Here is a 26,004-nt window from a genome sequence, read left to right as displayed (position 1 = left end):
ACTGCGCAGATTGCTGGCTTGTGCAAAAAGTATCTGACTTTCTTTTAATATAATTGAATTTCTCTACAACAACATTATAAAGGTTTTTGTTGTTGATATCACATGACTATTGGACTTCCAATGGAGTCATTTGAGATTTGTGAAGTCAAGTGACAAGTAATGCAAATGATGAGTACTGGGTCAGGTGTCCTCTACGCCATTTTTTCGTCTTGTCTGTCAGCAGATTAAAGACATAACGATTATAGTATTTGCCATTTCTGAGAAAATAAATCATTTTCCTATCGATTTCATGCAGGTATGAATTGATATAACATAAGTTTATATTTTCTAGGCCCGCTGGTAAGCGACTACACTGTCGCTTCTGCACGGTGGCAGCAAATTCCAAATTTTCAATATGCAGTTGCACTGACCCCACACCCCAACCAAAATGTCCAAATATGGAAAATGAGGTGGGAATATTCTGAGGAAACTTGGATTAGAAAACGGACTGCTGTTTGTTTTAAGACAAATTTGTAGTCCAAATTGTTGAATCTCAGAGTTGAAATGAGAAATTGTCATTCCTTGTATTATATATTAAAAAATGATACGAGCCCCTTTATCAATACAGGTTTGGGGACTGGTTTAACAAATTACAAGACAAGTTGATTTTACAGAAAATTGAGTCCTTGTTTATACAACAGTATATAATTTTGAAGGTCTTTTGTCAAAATTTAAATTAACCGTTTTGAAAATGTTTTTAAATGATGGATGTTTTACCAGATCGTCTTAAGGAGATTAGGTTGTTTGAAAAATCTTGTTTGGAATTGTATTGGCACAGATAAATTCAGGGGTAAACTCTATTTGTTACAAGATAAGATTCTAATTATTTGCGTTTATTTTATTTTTTTATACTGTAATAGGAAATTTTACTTTCTATGAGAAGCATATATATATATATATATATATATATATATATATATATATATATATATATATATATATATATAATTCTTTAGAATTAAAGGTTTGAAAGGAAACAAAACATAATTTATGTTCATTATGTTGTTCCCACCTAGCAACATAATGCAGCAAAATAAAGTTAGAATTTTTATTCTGTACAATGAAATGACTTTACATGTCAATTTATAGGAATATAATCAAACTTGTTTCGTGTGATACATTTTGTGGTTTTGTACATGATGATTGTTTCTGGCTTCGATGTTTTTGGAGAACCTTGAAAGAGAAACATCTTTAGATTTAGAAAATGCATGTTCTATAATCTAAAATGTTCGTTAATTCCATTCCGTTATGGTCATATGTGAACCTTGAAAAAGTAATTTCATCCTGGAAAAACCCTGGAAATGACCTGGAAATTTATCTTTAGAAAAGCGTAGGAACCATGGATGTACTGGGAGTGCTTACTAAGAGCCCTCGGCATTGCTTAGGGGCAAACAGTGTTATCCTTGTCCATCCATATGTCTGTTTTTCATGCCTTGATTACAATTTGTATTGAGGTCATTGCAGGCACAATGGTGTGGCATCAGTGATCTATGAGCAAATTTCTTGTTTTTATTAAATCCCAACATGCACCATCATTGCATAAAAGTTATGAAAATGTATTATATCATCTTAAATTTATCGAATAATGTATGTAAAATACTTGGAAAAATGGAAAAATCTAAATGTATTTTATCTTGTTCAGCATGCCATGTCACATGAAAACAAAATTTTTATAGAAATGAAAAATAACAATGCATTACACACAAATTGTGGAGTGGGCAGAAAACAGACATTATTCAATATAGTCCCTTGGTATAAGGTTGTACAGTAAGAAGATGTAAATCAAGTTTAATTGTCACTTTTTCTAGTAATATTTTATGATGTTATGGCACCTGTCTGACCTAGAACTGTGCCCTTCAGTTGTATCATATTGATGATAGCATTCATTTCTTATGGACACATTTCTAGTTTTTGTCTCACCTGTGAAGCATAGGTGAGACAGGGATCACTTTTCCAATGGGATTGTCATTGTTTTTCTCACTGTCATCAACATTAACTTTTTGCATTTAGCTGTTTCTCTGAAACTGTTGCATGGTTACTACTCATTCTGACCTATCAACCCTTACGATTTTGCTGTAAGTCATACAAAAATGACCTTTAAAATAATGACATACGGAATAAAAGCAAAAACACTGGGAAAATGATTGTTGCTGAACAATCTGTTTAATCTGGATCTTGGTTTCCTGTTGGTATTAGTGGAGTTAGTCAGGGAACCAGAATAACTTTACAGCAGTACCTCAGACACTTTAAACTGCACATTTTTTAATGTGAAGCATCTGCATGATCAAACTGCTGATTATAGATTAATTTTTTTAATATTGTCCACCAAGTGACTCACATTGAAGATGAAAAGGAAAATAAGCCTCCTAAAAAGTGTTAATAATCAGCACAGAAGAATAAAAAGTAATATTCAGATTTTTATGAATAAAAGCAGAAAGGGACACAATTACATTTATTGGACATTGCATGTCAATTTGAGTCTGTGTGTGGCAGGAAAAATGATTGCGGTTGTTGTCTGAAATGGAGCTGCATAGGATTTGGAACTGAAGTTTGTGCAACTGTACTAGTGGTAAATAACCTTTCAGTTGAATATAATGTTTTACCATCACTGCATGTTTCTAATAACAAACTTTTAAATATGTTATCCAGCTTTATAGTAGCAGTTTATGATAATTGTTACACCTTAGTCCTTATTGAAAACCGGTCAAACTTATGGAAAAAAATCAACTGCTTTACTGAGATGGTCTTATCAGGGTTGGCAGGTCTGATAATCATGGACAGCAATTACAATCACTTTTTTCACTTATCTCTGTTTCTCTGACACTTTTGTATGCATGGTTATGCAACTTGATGGGTTTAGTCATCTTGGAGGGTATTACTCACCACTGCCAAAACGTTACCCACATATCATGTCCAGTGATAACATTAAGTTTTTCCATTTAGTTTAGTTTCTTTCCTACTGTTGAATGGACATTAATTACATTTTATGGGTTTCTTTGCCTTAGAAGGTACTACTAAGCCTGAGTAAAAGTAGGTTGTAGAAACCTACTTTTCTTGCCTTTGTTTTTTTTTTTTTTTGTTATATTATGGCAGAGCAGGCAAGACATTGCACTTTGTAGAGTTCTTGTTTTATTTGAATGTCTCACCAGCGAATGACAATACATAAATATAGATTTTATGTCACTGGTGGCATCAGCTATATTTAGGAGCTGTATTGAAGTTTTCGAAACTTGTATATATTCATTTACTGCTGTATTCAACTGAAACTGGTAAAGTATCATTATATATCTAAAGTTTGTACCATGGTATGTTGGAAGTTCTGGTCATGACCGTATAAACAAGGCAAGATACAGCATTTCACTGTAGGCATGTTTTCTTTCTTTTTTGTACCAGTGGGAAGTCAAAGAAAAGAAGTTCTACTGCCAGCCTGGTTGTGACTCCTGTGCGAAGATCAACACGTAGAAGCCTGGCTAATTTGCCAGAGGCTTTTAAAGACAAAGATACATATGACAAACTTGATGATCTGTCTGAGGCTGACAAGGAAAATGCATTGTTTCAACCAAACAAAGCTCTTGAAGAAGAGTTCAACAAAATTACTGCTGAGTAATCTATGTATTGGATATAAATTAAAGAGCTTAAGCCCTGCCTTGTAAATTTTTGAGCATAAAACTTGAACTCTAGCTAGAAAACCAAAAATTACATACCTCATATGACCCATGTGTGACCCAATTAAAGTCACAGTGGCCCGTATATTTACAAAGTTCCTCAACATGCATCTCAAATATCAGCTCAGATCAGCTGCCTCTGTTCTTTTTTTTGTTGTTGCTTTTAGCTCTGGTTTCCTCAGCATGCTAACTTGTTAAAAGTGCATTTAAAGCCAACCAACAACTACTTCAACTTGAGCACCATACTCACACTTACATTTTGATATTTTTGTGTAAATCAAGTTTTGCAGTAAGAAGAAATAAGTTAAATTTTTTCAGATGCAGAATATTGTGCAATGTTGGTACTAATTTTATGACAAGTAAACATGTGCTAGATGCATATTCAAACCGGAGCATACACTAAAATTGAGTATTGTGAATATATTGCATCGATTGTTTCAACTTTAAAGTTTTGCAAAACTCGCATTTTCATCAGTATTTAAATTGTAGATTTAAGAATGTGGTTTTATTGTTTCCATGTAAGAATAATTCTTCATTGGGTCTTCATATTTTTGTTTTATTTTAACAATGAAATCTTCAAAAGTTGGTGTCCCATGACCAAATATTTAATTCAAGGTATTAAATATAGTGTGCAAGGAAAGCAACTGGTTTCAGAAATCCTGAAAGTTTTATGATTATAAAGTTTCAAAATAGAGTAGCAGACTATCCAATGATGAGAGCTTGTGTTTTAGTTTTATGATCAAAAACTTTTGCTTGGTTACAATGTTACATAAGCATTCTCATGACTCAGCTCAGAAGTTCATGCCTGAATTGTCATTGCTTGAATATTGGTAACCAATCGGAACTCATTTTTTTTTTTTAGTTTAATCGAAGTTTGAGCATGAGAATGGTTATAATCAGTTTAATGCTTAATATTTGTATATAATACAGGCTTAAGCTAGATTTTTTGCCTACCCACTGAATATGAAAAATAGGTGAGACATGGTAGTTTAAAATATATTTAAATCTGTTCATATTTTTCCTGTCAAAATGTGGAGAATATCATGTTATGATGTTATCATTATACTTGTCTTTTTTGGTTCTGCACAATCGTTTGAGTTCTGCTGTTGTCAAATTTGCTGATAGTTTGCATTTTGGATCAGGAAGAAGCTGTCTGAAGAATACAAACATTTTCTATACTATAACAGTAGTTCTGTATGACAGATCTGAACTATACATTGTGGATTGCTTGCACCTGGAGTCAGGTACAAGCCTACTGATTTGAGTGTCAAATGGTAACAGATTTTGAAATGTGAAAAATTGTCTGAAATGTGAAAAATGGTTTCTGTTCACATTTTTTAGTTCTTGACCATATACCTTCACCAATGTTTGTGGATGTCTCTCACTTTGGGTAAGGAAGAAGACTTGATTTTGTGATCAGAAGGCTAAAGATCAAGGTCACCGACTGAAGGAAGAAAACTAATTTATGCACAGTAACATTAGTTCTTGACCATGTACCTTGACAAAAGTTTATATAGGATGTGCAATTAAGGTAAGGAATAGGCATTTATTGATTTGGAGGTCAGAAGGTCTAAGTTCAAGATTACATTGACTCAAAAGATGACTTTTGCACAAGAATATTTTGGGGGTTTTTAGAGTACATTCTTCATCAAACTTTGTGCCAGGCTTGCAAGAAACTCCAAGAAGGTGTGGTCTAAAGGTCAGAAGTCAAGGTCATGTGAAATCTAATAAGGAAATGATGGTTTCTGCACATTAGGCTTTGTTCAAGACCACATGTCATGTCCAGCAGTCAAGATCATTGAGACCTATTGATCAATAATCGGTGAACAGAATCAACCATGACCTAGTTATTAAATATGGGGCAATAAAAAATAATGTACCAATCACAGTATATTAGGTTTTTTGTTGGTCTGGTGTGGTTTTTTTCCATTTCACACCTCATATCACCCTTTTTGCCCCATTACCCTTGTCTTAAGACTTATTAATATTAATTAATTCATATGCTTAGCTCACTGTTTGCTAAACATCTCATTAAATTTATATATTTAACAATTTTGTAAAGCAAATTCTAGATAATGTAGGTACTTTTTCAGTGGTAAGATGGTGAGAAATATTGGTCTAAACTTTAAACTATGAAATGCTGTTTCTAAATTATTTTATTCTCACAAAATATTGTTGAATTTCGCAGTTTCTGAGTAAATTTTCAAATTTTCCTCAAAGACCAGATGGGAATTCTTTCTTCAGAAATTGTGTTTATATAACTTGCTTTCCAAAAATGTATGAAATTATTCATTTTGTATATTAATTGTGATTCTGTTATATATTACTTAGAAAATTTTAGTACCTGATTGATCCTGTATTTGTTAAATTTGCTAAACTGTACTGCAATAATGAATGGTTATTTTAGTGTGAAGGGAAAAATTTGGGTGAGAAAAATAATCAATGCTGAGTTTTTCATCAAGACAAGGAAAGCCATGTTGAAGGGTAAAATTATTGTCTCGCTACTTGGCAGAACCTTGTGGGAGACATAATTTAACCTTTCAACTAGGATTTTGTTGTCTCAGTGCAAACCCCAACATATGTTACTCATTCAGCCAGACAGTCAAGAGTTAACAATTTATCTTGCGTGAATCAATGAAGTTTGTTTATTTATTTCTCATACTTAAATAACCAGTAGCATATTATAGTTTTTAGCTTACTGAAAATAAAACCCATTTCTTTTCAACATGATAATAAGATTAGTAATGGAATTATATGATTTAATTTAATGAGGCTGATCATCAATTCACCATTGAATTTTTCCTGTTCAATTGTGTACATTTTTTGACATAAAAGGGAGAAGAGGCATCGAAGTATATTCTTGTGTACCTTTTTGAAATAGCTAGAAAAGAGGCATCTAACTACCTTACATACTCGTGGGTCGGTGGTTCTTTCCGGGGTTTTCCCGGGTTCTTCCTCCACCATTAATACTGGCCGCCATGTATAGCCTATCGTGTGCTGAAAAATGGCGTTAAACCCTACAACAACAACAACAACCTTACATACTCACTCTTAAGCTGAGACAAACGGTAAACACCAAAGATCCTCATCTGCCATAGCATAATGCATCTGCAGATCAGGGTCTAAGTTTTTTTCTTCTGCTTATTACTCCTAATAAACTGCACTGACCCAGATCTTCTGGTGCATTATGCGACGGTAGATCCAGGTCTATGCAGTTTAAAGTGAATATATATGGTATATTCTTGATGCTTGAAATAGGAAACTATGTTAAAATTAGCAGTTATGTATATTTTTTTTTTCATCCTAGTACACAAATTATTAATATCACAGATGAAATGTATGTTATAAAATATCATTACAGTTTCAAGTTTATAACGTAACGCTAATAATTTGACTTGTAACAATTTTGTAAATGGTCTAGTCGTGAATTTTCATAATGAAATATTTTACTGTGTGTTGGATTCTTTTTAATTATAGAATGCTTTACTGTGATATTAAACTACTCAGTTGGTATTATAAGTACTGACTATTTTATTACTTGAATTTATGTAGTATGATACTTATATGATGTACTGTTGTAATCAATCTTTTTTGTTGGAGGGGAGCAACTATACTTATTGTGGACACAGGAACTACTGTTGTCTAAATCAGGAGGGGAGCACATATTTTGGGCTAGGAACTAATGCTTTCTATACAGGAGGAGGAATAATGTTTTTGGACACAGGGACTACTGCAAAGTTCAAAATTAGAACTATTTTTCACTAATTCTGGATTATTCATTGAGTCAGTGCTTGTGACCATTTCCAGTTGGTCATTGCTAGTATAAGACTCTATACCTTTGTTATTATCAGTAGTGAAATCTGGCCTTGGTGGCAGTACATCAGGCTAGTTCCATGTGTACAGAGACTGTTTTGACAATTTACTGGATGAATGGATTATATAAAACCTGTCCATTTGCTCCACGAGCATTTATTGTGCCTTGTTAAGTGCGAGATGTTGGTAGGTACTTGATTAACACAATAAACAGATCAATTAACCATGAAAGAAAATATCAACTCATGATCTCTTAGCTGTTATGATAGCAACCAGTGGTAATTTTCACTCCAATGGATTAGTAACAGTTGGTTTTCAATGATTTGACAGCAAAATCACTAAAGACTGGGTAGCAGATTAGTGTTAATTTCAAGCCCTGCTACTGATGTTTATGTGAGAATCATGCAGAATTTGCTGTGTACATGTATGCAAACATTTCCTGAGCACAAAGGAAGAGTTTAATCCCAAGATCAGGTGGGTGGATGGTCTAAATCACTCATATTCTCCAACCACTGCCATCTCAACTCTGTCCACATGGGTTTGAGTTTCAGGCTAGGTCAATGTGGGTATGTGAAAAAGCTTGCTTTCCTGGGTTCTTCCTCCACCGGTTCTACCGGCCTCCATCTATAGCCTATCATGCACTGAAGAAAAAAAAACAACAAACAACAATAATCCCAAGAGTTCAAAGTCGATCCTGAAGACTTCACCAGATGTATGCATTTAGTAGTATAGTCATGAAACTTCAGGGGTGTATTCATGGAAGGTGTTGCTAATTGCAAGTGGTGATTACAGTGACCTGCTTTTCATCTTCTGGTGATTATGTTAAGCTATTACTTATCTTGGTTTTTCTGTCATCTTTGTATGGACAGTTATACAGTTTTACTTTGTGTATATTAATCTTGGAGGGTGCTAATTATCATGAGTGTAACTCAGTTGTTTACAGTGACTTTGCAAAGTTTATGGACTATGCCAAAATAGAGGAGGCAAGACAACATTCTGTGGAATCCTGCTTAATTTCTGTCCCACAGACTTGAACAATACCCATAATTTTGAACTTATTTATGTTATATTTTTGATTTTCCCTTATGATTTTGTCAGTTTTCTGTTTTTCGTCCTGGGTATGTCAGCTAAATATGGATACATACATCCAATATAAAATGCTACTTATAAATTACAGTACTCCCTCTTTATAACACTGCCTTATAGTGAGAGTCCCTTACAGTGAAGTACATGAATCATAATTTTACCACCACATAATAAACTGGGATCCATGACCATACTCACGTGATAGTGAGGGAGTGCTGTCTTACATGTCACATTATTGTGAAAGAATTCTGTCTTATATGTCAAATTATAGTGAGGGAGTGCTGTCTTATATGTCAAATTATAGTGAGGGAGTACTGTCTTATATGCCACATTATAGTGAGGGAGTGATGTCTTATATACCATATTATAGTGAGAGTGCTGTCTTACATGCCACATTATAGTGAGGGAGTGCTATCTTAATGTCAAACTATAGTGAGCGAGTGCTGTCTTACATGCCACACTATGGTGAGAGAGTGCTGTCTTATATGCCACATTATAGTGAGAGTGTCGTCTTACATGCCACACTGTAGTGAGAGAGTGCAGTCTTACATGCCACACTATAGTGAGGGAATGCTGTCTTACATGCCACATAGTGAAGGAATGCTGTATTACATGCCAGAAGGTACCCATGAAAAGATGAAATTATTTGTATCATTGGCCAGTGACTATGTATTTTTATATACATGTATCTTTATTCTATATTCATATTGTAAGCTGATACAAATGAACTTGTTCTAATAAAATCACTTTAGACCTGTGCTTAAAGAGCAGAGATGTGTTCTTTTGTGTCTACAGGTTACATGAAGTAAATTTTATGTGTTAATGACAGAAACAAAATCAACAGTGAAAGTATCAGCATTAGTTATAAAAGAAATAAACCATTTTTTTTATTTATTTTAAATTTATAGGTAAAATCTTTATTTTCAAAATATGATTGCATATTGTCAACAGTTCCATTGGAAAAGAATGTTTTCGTTGTCTATTAATAATGCCAGTATTAAAATTATGCAGACAATAAATACCTGACAGTCCTATCACAATACAGACAGGCAGTATTGACTTCATTCACCAGATGTGTTATCAGTATGGGTATCCTCCAACTTAAGCCATTTAGACTTGTACGAAGTTAACAAGATTTCATTTGAATTTTTTCTTCAATTATTTTTTTTGGTGAGACATATAGTCCATCTTGCATAACTTTGTTAAGGATTGCATTTTCAGGCACTATGAAGCATCCATATTCTATGAAGACATCTTTTTTATGTGGAAAAAAATACAAACGAAAACCAATTTCTTGATTTTCATATTTCCATTTTTCAAGATTATTTGCATAAATTTAAAATCTTTAGGACTTTTTTAGGGAATGCCAAAAAGTAAAGCAATGTAAAAAGGCGTAAAATGGCAAGCCCATATTTGTACTTCATTTTCAGTTATCTGATTTTGCTTTCCACCATGTATTACCTGTTGGTCTTGCTGGTGCAATAACCAACAATTTCAACAATAAAAAGCTTGATACAGTTTGAACATCATTTTCATTTGATTATTTCCTTGCATTACTTCTTGGTTACTTGAGATAACCACTGTTTCTCAATTTGTCGTCACCTATCCCTCCATCCATCCATCCCAAAATGTTAAAACCTGGATTTTTGCATTCACTTTTATGTTTTGGTACACCCTTTTAGGAATGTCTGGTTCCATTTCAAGTTGTGGAGCCATGGTGGCTCGGTGGTCTGCATACCAGCCTCATAACAAAATATTGTGGTGCTTTTTCAGATCAGACCAGGTGTTACCATGGTGTGTCCTTGGTCAAAGTTGTTACCATGGTATGTCCTTGGTCAAGGGTGTTACCATGGTGTGTCATTGGTCAAGGTACTTAACTCCAAATGACTTAGCACTAAGTAACCTCCTTGTGTTGCTGTAAAACACCATGACAAACCAAACCACTTTTATTTCCAGTTATGCCATATTCATGGTCGACCTGGTTAAAGTTGGTTCTTTTAATTTCTGAGTGTTTTCTACAGACCTTATGTTGAATTCCACTTTAACAGGATTCAAAATTTATAGAGCAGTTGATATGATTCTTAGTCTACCAATAAATATCCTGAAACACCTCAAATCTTTTTTCTAATGCTATCATCTTGGTCTTTCCAGTTTTGATCGGTTAGTAGGTTTTTCTCTGATATTCTGTAATAACAGTTGTCAATTTATTATTAACATGTTCTCTCCATTTTATGTTGAATTCTTACCACTAAAGTCTTGCGTATTTGAACATCAACCCACTTTTGCACTGACTGTATAGTGTCTGCATGAGACATTTCTAACAGAGCATTAAAATCTGTAATAAATTTGTTGTTTATGTAATTGTTTAGTAATTGACTTAGACTTCTTTCTTATCTTTATCTTTCTCTCTAAATAAAAAATAAAATAAATTCACTCGGACCTCTTAATTATATTGACTTTGGGTTAATGCTGTTTCTGTTGTTTCGTTAGCATGAAAGAATAAATATAGACTTCATCATGAGCATTCAGAATTTTAAAGTTATAAAATTTTTAATATCATGATACTTCTAATATCATGATACTTCTAAAGGTTTATTATGGTGCTGAATTAGTAGCACGAGTCCTGCAAGAGCCTGATTAAGAGTCCTGACATAGGGGTTTCCCTTCCATGATTATCCTGACATAGGGGTTTCCCTTCCATGATTATTTTCCCTTACGTTCTAGGAACCATTTGTTGTAATCAGGAATTATCTTTAAATGCATTGTGACTGGTTTCATTTTCTCTTATCTATTGATGCATCATTTCATCCACAGTGTTGAAATAAGCACAAAAGAGTTATAATCTCACTGTATTCAAAAGAAATGTGTAGACTAAACCATGTAAATGCCAGAAGAATAATAATTCCTGTAATGCCCACAAATCCTAAAGTCGCAGCCGCAGGACCCATTTCACCATAAACACATGCTGTTTTACACTTTTATACTCATTTTACAAACACTGTAAAGATCTATCTCTTTAAGAATCATTCTTGATTTAGTTAATTATCATCAGCCCAAAATTAGTTCTGTGGTTGATAAGTAACTTCTATACCAATAGATTTCTGTTTAAATTCTTTTCTGGCATTATCCCTTTGTGCCATTAGGTAGTCAGTTGTAGACTGGTTGAAATGGAAAAACCAAGCTTACTCGTTTTTCTGTATGTCTCATAGTTTGGAAATTTTATTTTAAAATTAAGTGTCCTCTTTTAAATCATGCTGTAATGTTCTGTAAAAGTTGAATTTGATGCTGCATGGTAAATCAAGTTAATTGTGCTGTTAATTTCACTTACCATTTATTATTATAAATTTTATTAAGTTTAGTCAAGCTTCACTTCAGCAATTTTGGAAATTGATTCACTTTGACACTTTAATTTATTAATTTTTTTAAAGGTTTTTTTAATTTAAAAATATATCACTTTCTCCTTCAAATACGTTCCCTGATCACATTAATGTTGGGATATAAGCCTGCTACCTCTCGAATCCAGCCCTACTAAAAGATGAAAATTCGTCTTTTCTGTCTATCTCATATAGACCAAAGGGCAATAACTCTTGCCCCTCACCTCCCCTTGCCACCGCCAGGTGTCACTAGTTTTTAAGCTTCGCTTGTACTGATAACACATACATTAAACCTCCAAACAATCCAAGCCATCTTAGCGTTAAAATTGGACCATCCTAAGTTAAATTTGGATTTATTGCGTTGGACAATCATTCTTCTACAGGTTGTATACATTATTTTAACATTTTTTTCAAAATTGAGTGACTTCGTCACCCTTACGGATTTCGTCTACTGAAGACCATGTTACATACGCTATCGCTGAACTCGTGTTGTCAATTAAGAGTTAACGCGACACTGACTAATTTCGCTTACTCCGTTAGTAACGGTTGTGGTATTAGCGAATTAATAACATGCTGAATTGCTAATTTTTGCTTTGTTTTCTTTTCTTGTGTCGTTTCAGTAGAAATGTCAACCAAATGCATGAAATGCAAAAAGTTCAAAGCAAAAGAAGACAACCATGACTCTTGTATTGTATGTACCAAGTGTACATCATCTATACCATGCAGCGTGTGTAATACTTGGACAGAGCAAATGTGGGCTGATGTAGTCCAGAAGGCAGGGGGGACGTTGGGCTCCCCGCTCCACATAAAGTTCGTCGTTTGCAACCGTCAGCCACAGTAACATCAGCGGCAATGGAGGAAAATAAAGTTGACAGGGTACAACAGTCCACCTTTGAACAGATGCGTCGTTTGGTCCAGGAAACGACGACACAGCTATTGGCATCAGACCAGATATTACCCTTATTTCCCTCGCTCGCTTCCACAGCTTTTTTCTGACTCTTTGGGGGAATGTTCCCCCAATTTTAGGCTGCCCAGTGGGCGTAAGTCCCCCCGCATATCCGAGCATGGCCTTCGGGCCTGTAAGTCAGGAGGCATGGGGTTTTTACCGGATCCATCGGATCCATTTCATTATACAACCTCTACGTCACCGGCCGTCCAGCTGTCGCAGCATGGGGACCCTATTGCTAAAACGGTCCGATCAAATATGATTTACGGGGATCTTTGTGATAAATCCGTCCGTCAAGGTGTACCGCCGGCAACATAACAATACAATGGCGGAGATTTTAGTGAGAAATCTGTCCGTCCAGCCAGGCCATTGGAGCAGCCGGTACCGGTGATAGCAGGACCGTCGCCAACATTCAGGCCGACCACAAGCCAGACAAACCAGCCCGCAGGGCCGGCCGTCCATATGTTCACGGCTTATCCACAAGGGAGAGTTAGTGACATTGTCAAGGATGACGGAATCGCGTCATCTATGCCACCTGGTATGCTCTATCCAGAGATGCAAGCTATTCCAGAACACGACTCGGCACACAGTGAGGGTGACGAAACTCCTGCAAATCAGCCGTACACAGATCCAACCATGGAACGGACTGAGTTTGGCTTCAAGGCGGCAGTGGAAGAAATTTATAGGGTGTTGGCAACTTCAGAATGCCCTCCACCTCCTACCGCCACTCAAGACTACAAAGTTAAGGCGTCTGTAGATCTTGACGGGGAGGAAGAGACGCCGTCCTTCCGGCTCCTTCCCCAGTAGGCAAAAATTAAGGAGATCAATGATCGTCTATCAGGACGAATAGGTGAAAGGGGAATGCTAAGGCGTTCTTTTCAGAAAGCCAAGTATCAGCGACGTTCTCGTGTCGCTGGTACAAAACTCACTCAGACGCCTTCAGTACGGATCTTCCGGCCCTGGACAAAAATATGGCAGCAGTTCACATGTCCGCTCCACTGTTTTACAATGTGGACAAAAAGGTGTTCCATGCCACGTCAAAGCTAGTCCGGAACGTAGTCGCTACGTCTTCAATGTTAGACTTGGCTTCATTAGCCATTTTCCGACTCGCAGAAAAATCCGACAATGACCACGCTTGGGAAGCGACGGCCTGGATTGCTAAAGTTTTTAACAGGGCAGCTCACCATTCCATGGCTAATGCGTTGACTGCTTCTGCCAACTTAGACCTCATACGACGTGACGAATGTCTACGGTCCACGTCGCTCAAGCCCCATCATTCTCTGGCTTTACGGATGACTCCGTTTGGGTCGCCTTTACTCTTTGGAGGAAAAATTGAAGAAGTTCGGAAGCAGGCAGCTCAGGAACTGCCCCTCCAACTCGCCGCCCAACCCTCGCAGGCGTTTAGAAAAAATCAGCCCCTGCCACAGCGGAAGGATGATTGGCGGACCAGGGACAAGGGATCCTTACAATCAAATGTGCAGTATAGACCACAACCCAATGCCAGGAGACAACAGTCTAATCAAGCTAGGAGGCAACCATACAGAGGCAGTAAGAAACAAAGTTTCTCCGTCTTCAAGCCTCCTAACTCTAAAAGTTGACATACCCACCCCAGCACCCGCGGACAGCCTACCTGTGGGCGGCAGCCTTCTGCAATTTCAGGACCACTGGACCATCTTTTTTCCTCAGAACGATTGGGTGATCCAGGTCATTTCGGAGGGGCTTCGGATTTCATTTATCGAACCCCCTCCCCTATCCTCCTCTCCCCTCTTCACGGACGTACCGTAAGATCGGGAGAAGGATACCTTTCTACAACAGGAGATACGGTCGCTCATAGAAGATTGTGAAGGAAAAAAAAATCGCAATCGCCGGGGTTTTATTCCAGGCTGTTTCTTATCCAAAAGGCAAACGGCAAGTTGAGGCCGATCATCGACCTGAGTCGCCTCAACCAATACATTTAGCACCGAAATTCAAGATGGAAAAGGCGAGATCAATCCGTCTTTCCTTCCGGCGGGACGAGTATGCCGTCAGTCTAGATATGACCGACGAATATTTTCACGTCCCTATCCACTCCGCGTCACGGAAATTTCTCCGATTCGCTTACCGCGACGCGGTTTATCAGTTCCAGGTCCTACCCTTTCGCCTCAACATCAGCCCTTGGGTTTTTACCAAGGTTATGGATTGTGTCGTCACCCTATTCCGCTCGACTTCATCTACAGGGACGGCAGTGTACTTGGACGACATCTTCCAGAAACATATGGTAAGTTCTATTCTGCTCAAAGGCAGAAACGATCAATTAGGACTTTTAGATCATCTAGGCTTTCTTGTGAACTGGAAAAGTCTGATCTCCGTCCATCTCAGCGTTTTGTCCATCTGGGTATGGAGTTTCTCACCGATCTGAATCTGGTACGGCTTCCTCGCGCTCGCGTAATCCGGATCGTCGAACTCGTCGAGTCCGTTTCCAACAGGACATGGATTTCAGCGAGAGAATTCTTGCAACTCCTCGGATTATTCAATGCGGTGGCGGACTTGATCCCGCTTGGCCGTCTTTTTATGCGTCCCTTACAAATGACGTTACTGGCACAATGGCGCCCCTTTTCAAGTCTTCTCAATCAAACAACAACGATCGCGCCCGAGATACGATCATTCCTGCGTCAGTGGCACAACCCCGGTTGGCTGTTCACGGGGATTCCTCTAGAGATGCCCCAAGCGGAGATAACGGTATGTACTGACGCCAGTACCTACGGTTGGGATACCCACCTGTTGCCGGACTTCGCTACAGTCAGCGGCACGTGGGAGCCAGGGGAGAGGCCTCTCCACATCAACCTTTTAGAAATGAGGGATGTCATCAATGCCCTTCATTTCTGGAAGGATCAACTCTCAGGGAAAACTGTCCTCATTATGTCAGACAACTCTGTGGTGGTGACTTACCTCCTCAAACAAGGGGGCACCAAATCACCAGACCTGTGCATTCTGATCTGGCAGTTTCTACGTTGGTGCGAGAACCTCCACATCAGCGTACAAATCAGACACATTCCCGGCAGACTCAATGTCTTGACCGACACTCACTCCATCAGTCAGTCTTTCTTCGGATTTGCACACTTTGGGGGCGTCCGATGATCGATCTTTTTGCGACAAGGTGGAATCGCAAGTTGCCCACCTTCGTCTCTCCGGTTCCAGACCCAGAGACTTGGACCGTGGACGCTCTGTCAATCAGCTGGGAGGGGTTGTGGGCATTCGCCTACCCTCCCACGGTTTTGGTACCGAAAATAATCCAGAGGTTAAGGGGTCAGAACTGTCGGATGATTCTGATTGCTCCTCTCAGATGGAACAAGTCCTGGGTCACAGATCTACTCGATCTAGCGATAGATCTACCTAGGAAGATTCCAACCAGCACAAATCTTCTCAAACAACCGCGGTCACGGGTGTTCCACCCCTGCCCGGACCGTCTTCTTCTTCGCGCTTGGCTCTTGTCCGGACAGCCTTGCGAGACAAACAATTTAAACCTTCGATTGTGGAGAGAATCTCAAGAGCAAGAAGGCCCTCCACTCTGAAGGCTTACGAGGGAAAGTGGCGTGTTTTCAGGGACTGGTGCCATATCAATAACATCGTCCCTTTGAGTGTCTCAATCCCTCAACTGGCCGACTTTTTTCTCTGGCTTTTCGAGGAGAAACAGTTGGCCCGAATTACTATCAAAGGCTACCGCTCCATGATATCAGACACATTCCGCCATCATGGTAGATGTGATATTGGGCATAACAAAGATCTATCAGATCTTTTAGCCAATTTTGATTTCAATCGACCAAAATCTCTCACCCAGTTTCCAAAATGGACCCTAGGCTGTGTTGCTGATGAAATTAGGAGAACGGGTTATCGTTCAAATGGGGAATCCAGCCATCATTCCCTAGAAGGTACCCGGGGTGGAGATAGGATGCTCAGCATTCCCTCCTCCTATTACCTATTCTCCTAACGTTAATGTGATCAGGCAACGTATTTGAAGGAGAAAGCAAATTTTTAGTAAATTATGTTTCTCCGAGAATACTTACTCGATCACATTACTTAAAAACCCTCCCAACCACCCCGTTATGCGAGTATCCTCGTGTAATATATATAGCTCAGCTTAAAAAACTAGTGACACCTGGCAGTGGCAAGGGGAGGTGAGGGGCAAGAGTTATTGCCCTTTGGTCTATATGAGATAGACAGAAAAAACGAATTTTCGTCTTTTAGTAGGGCTGGATTCGAGAGGTAGCAGGCTTATATCCCAACGTTAATGTGATCGGGTAAGTATTCTCGGAGAAACATAATTTACTAAAAATTTGCTTTCAATATAGAACACCTATGAGGGATCATAGCAAGTTATCTGCCCAATAGGTGGCATCACAGAAAACCCCAGTCCCAATATTTGCTTATTCCTTGGATTTTATCTTTTTGCTGGAACAATCACTTGTTATTCAGTCAAGCTGTCAAAAGTTGAAATCATTAAATTTGAACATTTACATAACATATCAGGCATGTGATGCTATGTAAGGGTTTGTCACATCACCATGGCATGGGACATTCATTCCTTGAGGGAAAACAGAATAAAGAATAGATCCATGTGACACAAAGAGGCCAGGATGCGGTCAGTATTGATCCACTCATTGTTGAATGTAGTAAGTAGAATGCACTTCACAGCTGATGATTATATTCAAGAAACCATACATGGTAAGCTATTTTTACAGTTTTTGTTAATTTCCCTTAAAAATATTTAAATCTGACATCTTATATGTGTAACTATTCTTAAATATATAAATTATACAGAAACTTTGATGGTGATCTTTTTAAAACACCCCACCCACCCAATGATGCATTGATTTTCTGTCAAATAGATCTATATCTGAACATCACTGACACAGTTTGATCATAAATTATAAAAGGGAGAAAGAAATATTAAAGATATTTTGTTTAGATGTTTGATAACAGCCCTCTTTCCAGAAGACTGAAGAAAACATAAACCAAGGAACAAATGCTGGAGAGTTCATCAAGACAATGATATTTGTATTTCTAATGTAGCTTTAACAATGTTTCAGTCATTTTGCTACAATGTCTGCAGTGTGGTAGATTATAGTGATATCAAGCACTGGGGCATCATGCAGCAGACATGTAGCATGATGTCCCACCCAGTCACATTTTCCTGACACCAGGCTGATAAGTCCTAACACTATCCTCTTAATGCTGAACACCTAGTGAGGCAACTGTTTGTACCATTTTAATGTATTTAGTATGACTCTGCATGGGTTCAAACCCGTGACCTCCCGCATCTGGGGTGGACACTAACCATCAGGCTACCAGAGCAGTCTGAAAAAAGAACTTGATAAATAAATATAAAAAGTTCAACTGCTTTATTATTTTTATTCACTCATTGTAAGGCAATTTAATATATGACAACAGTTTCATATTGTAAATTTGTACAGAAATAATGAAACAAATTACATTTATTTGGTGAACAATTGAAATACATGGTAATGGAGAGGTAGATAGGCTCAGTGTAAATTTATAATAATTACCTCTATGAACCGATGCAGGCCTTGAATAAGCAAATCATAAATACATCCTTGAACAGATCTACTTTATTTCTTCTGGTAATCAGACACAATTTCCTTTAAAAATTCCATCAGATGTTTTATTGCAGCACTGCAGTTTTCTAAATCGTATTACATTTTAAAAACTGTCAGTGCAAAACTGAAAACACACCAAGAACCACACAACTTTATTTAGACTACTCCACAATAATTTTTCTGTAATGGCATAAATGTATGGGTTTAATAACAAGTTAATAAACCCATTTTTAAAAAGACATTTGAACCTTTAAAAAAGTGATTTTAAGGAGATATATGAATTGATAAAATGTTGCTTGAATACTGGTGAATTTAGAATTTAAATCTTTAACGATTTTTGCATACTTAGAGATTTTTCTTATAACTAGGGGCATGATGAACAATTTTTCTTGTAAACTCTTTATGGTTTCTCTAGGGAAGAGAAAGAAGCTCATTGAATAATAATTGATAAGAATTAAATACTGCATATATATATATATATATATATATATATATATATATATATATATATATATATATATATATATATATATATATATATATATATATATATATACATATACATACATACATACACAGTATTTTTTAAATTGGTTATATATCATTAATTTGAATTATCATGGTTCCTGGTGGTGAATCAGTGACACGTGTTACCAAGATTAAATATTCTTATTATCCAGCATGTTATTGGCCAGCAAAATAATGTATCATCACTCATGTCGGACACACCAAACTACATGGAAGAATTTTGTCTATTGCTTTCGTTATCATTGCTGAAGCTGCATTTTCACTGGTTGACATAGAGGATGTGGCAAGTGTCCCATTTTTTTTCTGTATCATTAGGTCAAATCTTACATTTACTTATATTTGTGGAGACATTCATATATTTTTCTGTTTTTAAAATGCTTGGGTTAAGCAAGACCAAAGGAAAGGATCATGAAAAGTATATGATACATGCAGGTGTGTGTTTTCTAAAGTAATATTTGCTATCTTTAATTTGTGTGCACTTTTCTTCACGTATTGTATTTTTGATGCAGCACCCCCTGCTCATCCTAGTCACTTGACAGTTCTTGTTGGATATTTTATAAGATTTTATAAAAATGATTTGATACCACCACCAACACTACTACTACTACTAATAATAATAATAAATACCCATGATTTATAAGCTGTATATATTTACACAAATAGTGTCAATACATGTCGAGTTTAGAACATTGTGAATATGATAACTTGTGAATATGATAACCTTGTGAATATGATAACCTTGTGAATATGATAACCTTGTGTTGTGAATATGATAACCTTGTGAATATGATAACCTTGTGAATAATGATAACCTTGTGAATATGATAACCTTTCCACAAAGCTTCTTTCAATCGATTGTTTTGAACAAAGAGACTTTTTGCACATTTTAATCATTTTTAATCAATTTTCATTCACAGGAAAATAAAAACCAATGTGCAAAGTTTATTGATGAGTTTGTGCCCTTTATTTTCATTTAACTATACCCTGACCTGTATTTTCATGTAACTATACCTATTGAAAAGTAAACAAACCAATTTTAAACCAGGTAAAATATGCCAGGGGATGGAACAGAATATGTCCTGAAAGTTTCACAAAATGATGGAGTATTTAAGAGTTAGTCAAAACAAGAATGAGCAGGAGAAAAGACAGTTGTTGGATACAAAAGTGTTCAGGACTAGTAGTTGTAGGGTTTAATGCCATTTTTTAGCACAAGATAGGCTATACATGGCGGCCAGTATAAATGGTGGAGGAAGAACCCGGAAAAACCCTGGAAAGAACCAATGACCCACAAGAAGCTACTGACAAGTTTTCTCACACACCCAAATTGGCCAAACCTGAGACTCGAACCCACACAGACAGAGGTGAGATGTCAGTGATCCATAATGGCTGGCACTTTAGACCACTGAGCCACTCAGGGCCCCCAGGACTGGTAGTAGTTTTACAGTGAAGTATGAAGACACTTAGCCTACTCATAAAAAAGCGAAATCAGAGTATCTCTTCTAACTTTAATCTTCGACAACATGCAAATTTAAATTGTATGTTTTTAAGTTTAAAAAGACCAATCATACAACTAAATTAAACACTTGCTGATCAAAGAGTTGTGTTAGGAATGATTAATTGTTTAGGATAATGTGTTTGTTGATAGATTTTATGTCTGTTTTGTAATAATACTTGCAGCTTCACTGTGTGCGTTTACTGTGGTTATTGTAGCCTCTGGTAACAATTAAGTATAACCTACATAGACTGGTTCACTTCATATAAGTTTATCCCTCTCTCTGTTTTTATTTATTTTTCATATTAATACTATATTTGCATATATTTTCGACAGAAAATTCCTATATTTTCAACACCAATCCTATAATTTTGTAATTGAAATTGCTTGACACTCTGTTAGTGGTAATTTGCTACATTTTCAATAATGGTTGAATGGTAAACTGCTATTCTTTTGCTGGTCAATATTTAGGCTGCTTTTTGCGGTCTGGGTCGAATGCATAGGCAGCCATAGTCTCTTTCTACACAAAGCCTAATACTTTGATATGTAGTTTTTCATCATAGTTAAAATGTACATGGAATAATATATATGGAATAGTTACGAAGACATAAAAACAATATACTCTTCTGGAAAAGTTTTTCATTTTTTGCACGTGGATAAAAAAGTAACTAAACATTACCACGAATGTTGTAAATGTGGAAAGACAGCTCGTATTCATTATGCACCTTTTTTCAAATTTTTCGTGACTATTTTATTAAAACACATTTTGATCTTTGAGGCACAGGTGTATCAAATAATTTAATTAAAAAATCCCAACATAAATGTTGTACCAATTGCCACAATAATTGCCAACACATTCATAAATGATTTCCAGAATGGCTTTTCTGAGATTGATGTCATCTTTTTCCGGATTAAAACCTTTTCTTCTTCTGTTAATTTGGGCCTCGGCTTGTCCGATATTCCACATAGCCAGTGATAAAGACGTTTTGGAATACTCTTATGCGCTGAAAGTAAAAATAAGCCCATACTTATCTTTCATTTGAGTAATCTTTTATTACTTTCCATAGATTGCAATGTTTAACAAATTTAACTTCTTTAGCAAAGTACTCTTGACTAAGGTGTTTATGTAAAGTGTTCATTGAGGTGGTGGAATTTTGAAGAACCTGGAACCATTTTCACTAAACATCTCAAAATGTCCATTCCTTGGATGAGTTTATTAAATGTCTTATTTCTTTGTTTAAATAACGAACTTTTCATTAAACATTCAGCATGCATCAAGGATAAAAAAAATTAGTCATAATATCTTCAAGTCTATAATTCCTAAAATATCCAGAATTTTTATTTTTATTTTTTAAAGATTAAAGCAATTTCTAGTGTGTACAGCTTCAAAACATAATGAGTTATTTATTTAACTTTTCAGCTTTATTTTTTTAAAGAAATCACAAAACTGTCACAATTATATAGAGCAAGATATTTAATAATTACTTGGTAATTCAAATTATCAACTTTATTAAACATTCTGTAAATATTAGGGAAACTGGGATAATTGAAATAATCACCTGTCAAGGAATTGTGTATTATGCATTATATATGAATGCAAATGTACTTGGGATTTTGTTGCCATGTACAATGTACCCCAAGTCTGATGTAGCCATGTCTTTTTAAAAACATGTTCAGTTTACCCAAGTGGCTTCAGTGAGAATCCCAATTACCTCAAGTTCTCTGGTAGTAGATTGGACTATAAGCCCAAAGTAATCTATAACATAGGGTACTTATAGCCCAAAGTAATCTAAGTATAATCACAACACAAATAGCTTGGTCAGGAAGCTGTCCACTTTTTGAAAGCAATCTTCAGCAATAGAGCTGTTTTGGACGGGGAGTCATAGAATTCTGGGGCTTTTGTGCAACCTGGGTGCTGGAGGTCAATGCTGATGTTGGCTGTTGGCTTAGTGAGGGACCAAATGGTCTGCAGGGAATCAAGGGATCTTAAGGATCCTTTAGCAAACTGGGATGGATGGGCCATGCATGGTGGCTACTTGTCAAGTCAACGAGCGCCACGGAACAAAAATAAACAACTTATGTTGTCTGGATGTTTCGAGATACACATGCTCTGTTTCTAAATCAATATTATTCAGTATAGTTAGATAGATGAAATCAATTATCATACAACTTACTTGTGGATGAGTCATACATTGTTATTATTTTCCATACAGTTTGTTTCCTTTGATTGAAGTTACATGTTCAGATTAGTTCCATTTAGGAATTTTATCATTTTCCATTGTTGAACCATGTGCATCATCAATTGCTGGACTCTATGCACACGAGTATGAGTTTAAATTTATTCATTGGTCAATTACATTATAAATAAACCTATTATTCACTAAATTACTATGTGTCTAACTCCTATCCCAACCCAGCTTCATCTTGTTACATCATCCAGCTGTATCAGTTCTTATTAAAGGTACTCTTCACATATTTTTTTATTGAATTTTGATGCAGAAAAATTCACTTTAAATGATCTTCCTTTAACTACAGTTGATGTGAGTACTTCTTTACCACAACGAAAATACAACAGGAAGAAGAGATCCTTCAACAGTGATGGCCTTCCATGCTAGAAGTGCAAAATGCCATCCTTAATGAGTTAGTTATTGTTAGTACACAAGCCAGTTTGTCTCATCTGAATGGCTTGTCCTCTCCACTGAGTTTTCAACATCATGGACAATTGCAAAAGGCATTAAATTTTCCTAGTTTTAAACATGTCCCATCAAAGATAAATAAAGATTTCTTGCCCTTAGAAATGAATTTTTTTAATTCCATATTGTCTAGTAATTTTGCCTAAATACACATCAGTCACACGACAATCTATGTAATTTAGTCATATAACTAAGTTCTCAAAATCTTTGTTTACGTGTTCTAGGTGGCAAGTTTTATATGTGAAGCACAATCTGGATACAATGCTCATGGTCAGCTATCTCTTTCAATGGCATTCTGTACAGTATAATTGTAGGCATTCTGTACAGTATAATTGTAGGCATTCTGTACAGTATAATTGCAGACATTCTGTACAGTATAAATTGTGGGCATTCCATACAGCATAATTGTAGGCATTCTGTACAGTACAATTGAAGGCATTCTGTACAGTATAATTGTAGGCATTCCGTAGAGTATAATTGTAGGCATTCCATACAGTATAATTATAGGCATTCCTTACAGCATAATTGTAGGCATTCTGTACAGTATAATTGTAGGCATTCTGTACAGTATAATTGCAGTCATTCTGTACAGTATAATTGTGGGCATTCCATACAGTATAATTGTAGGCATTCTGTACAGTATAATTGTAGACATTCCATACAGTATATTGGTTAGCCTAACACCACCATATGCTAGCCTTACTGAACACAGTAAATGCTCAACCAATTTGGTTTCAAGGCTGCACATACTGTCTAATGGGGCAGTTCATATCATTCTAAGTTTCGTCAGCGCTGATGCTCATGCATCAACATTTAAATTTGTCAAATGAAGGTTACATTTTGGGGCAGAACTTGTCATCTGAGTGCACAATCTATCTTGTGATGCAAATTTGCACTTGTGTGATTAACAGAAAGTTCCTAACCTAGTCTGACCTGTGTCTGGCTTACATGTTTCTCATTGAACATACTAGGTCAGGAATATTAAATGTGATTGAAGTATGGCTGGTAGTACTGACCTCAATAGTGCGGAAGTCAGATTCATGTCAGCATTATTTTCTGGGATGCTGGGCAAGAAGGGAATAGTAAATAGTAGTGCTGGGTATAGAGGGACAGCTATTGGCAAATAATTCATTATTTTTGTGCTTATATTCATTTTTACCATTTAACAAAAGTTGAATTTGTATTTATGCATGTACCCCTTGTGATCTCTTTAATGTCACATAGACGTCCTTTTGCATGTCGTACGAGGAGAAATTGCAAGTAGCAGCCACCATGGCTTAGCAGTTTATGTGCCAGGCTTGTGACCAAAAGGGCATGGGTTTGAATCCTACTATTGGATCAGCCCATATCGGCCACCACAGTGCATCATTGTGCAAGGCACATTACTCCAACTGTCTCAGCGCTAAATAACCTTCCTGTGTTATTGAACCATAGAATACAAAACCAAACCAGTTTTTATCAGATAGCATCTTCTTTGTACTATCTAAAACTTCTTAAAAAACTTGAACAGAATGACTGGTTGGATAGCTTCCTCACCTTGTTTAGGTGGTATTCCCTCTACAGTTTGGATGTTCTCATCTTCACTGTCGTCATCATCTGCTTCAGAATCTGATATGTCTGGCTCTATGGGGTCATTCCGTGTCCAAAAGGTCAAGCGCCGAATCTGTGAAGTTGTGAAATATAAGTGCTTTAGATATATATATATATATATATATATATATATATATATATATATATATATATATATATATATATATATATATATATATATATATATATATATATATATATATATATATATATATATATATATATATATATATATATATATATGCCCCCCAACCATCTCCAATACTGTCATATGTTATAGCTTTTTCATTGGTGAGGTAGTTTATACTCATCATACTGCATGATCTATTTATATTCTCTCTTTACAGAAAGTGTCTTAATTAAGGCTTTTTGAAAGACCTGGCTTTCTTATAACCTGTGCCTACAATAGTCTAACAAGGTTGTTGTTGTTGTTTTTACTTGATATTTCAAATTCAACCAACCACAGCACCTTCAGCCCCTGTCAATTCAAACCCATGATGTCAGGGCCCAGTTCGGAACCCTCAAGATTTATTGATATGAACACTGACACTATTGGTATGTAATGTGGTACTTTAACACAACTAGGTCTTGCACTCAATGTGTGCATTTTTGTATGTGTTTGCTATGTAAACCATAACTATAAAGGAGATGCTAATAGTCATGATTTAATTATCTGAATATGATTGGTTGCATTAACAACCAGCTCTCCAACAAACAAACAAAAAAACTTGTGCGTATCTACCATTTGTGGAACATTTCTGTGTAAAAAAATGTTACACTCCTTATTCCTATCAGATCTTAATGTGTCTTGATAAATACAATTATGATTAAGGCCAAATTTTCAACATAGACTGATTCAAGGATCAGTTCAAAAGTACCGATGTGAAAAAAGTGTTTATTATCGATTTTATCATCTAATTGCATCGATAGTTCTGACGCTCATTAAATATTGTTTTGTTTGGTGTCTAACATCAGCACAGGAAAAGTTTTCTTATGCCAAGACAATATAGTAAACCAATATGCCAGAAATATACCATGGTATCAAATACTGTCAATTTGGAAATTATTAAGATATATGTTAATACCAAAAAACCCACAAAAAACAACAACAAAATGTGACTTAACAGTATAAGCATCTTTTAAAAATGTTGACTAAATATTTGTTGCTTTCTAGCATTGTGAAT

The 26,004-nt window shown here is 36.2% G+C and overlaps 2 protein-coding genes across 3 annotated transcripts in view; one reads left to right on the top strand and one right to left on the bottom strand.

Annotated features, from left to right (window-relative positions):
- LOC149798308 (uncharacterized) overlaps positions 1-4,151 on the top strand; it is a 43,326-nt gene extending 39,175 nt beyond the window's left edge. The window contains exon 11 of the mRNA XM_089960583.1: positions 3,433-4,151. Within this exon, the coding sequence (XP_089816709.1) occupies positions 3,433-3,646 (214 nt within the window). The 3' untranslated portion in view covers positions 3,647-4,151. The remainder of the gene's footprint in view (positions 1-3,432) is intronic.
- A 14,144-nt stretch (positions 4,152-18,295) lies between these two features.
- LOC149798307 (sodium/glucose cotransporter 4-like) overlaps positions 18,296-26,004 on the bottom strand; it is a 70,360-nt gene continuing 62,651 nt past the window's right edge. Inside the window, exons 13-15 of one of the 2 annotated variants that reach the window (XR_016421995.1) lie at positions 24,767-24,893; positions 19,875-21,541; positions 18,296-19,800 (exon numbers count right to left, since the gene is read on the bottom strand). Coding sequence is in view for 1 of the 2 variants with exons in the window: in XM_089963441.1 (XP_089819567.1) it covers positions 21,336-21,541; positions 24,767-24,893 (333 nt within the window). In the remaining variant the exon portion in view is untranslated. Of the gene's footprint in view, positions 21,542-24,766; positions 24,894-26,004 lie in introns of both variants that reach the window. The other variant, XM_089963441.1, reaches the window with a different exon arrangement.

Source organism: Sinohyriopsis cumingii, chromosome 6, assembly GCF_028554795.1.
Source record: "Sinohyriopsis cumingii isolate HCF-2022 chromosome 6, ASM2855479v2, whole genome shotgun sequence".
Lineage (NCBI taxonomy): Eukaryota > Metazoa > Mollusca > Bivalvia > Unionida > Unionidae > Sinohyriopsis > Sinohyriopsis cumingii.
The sequence above is the reverse complement of the archived record's forward strand: the minus strand, read 5'-3'. Positions and strand labels throughout refer to the sequence as shown.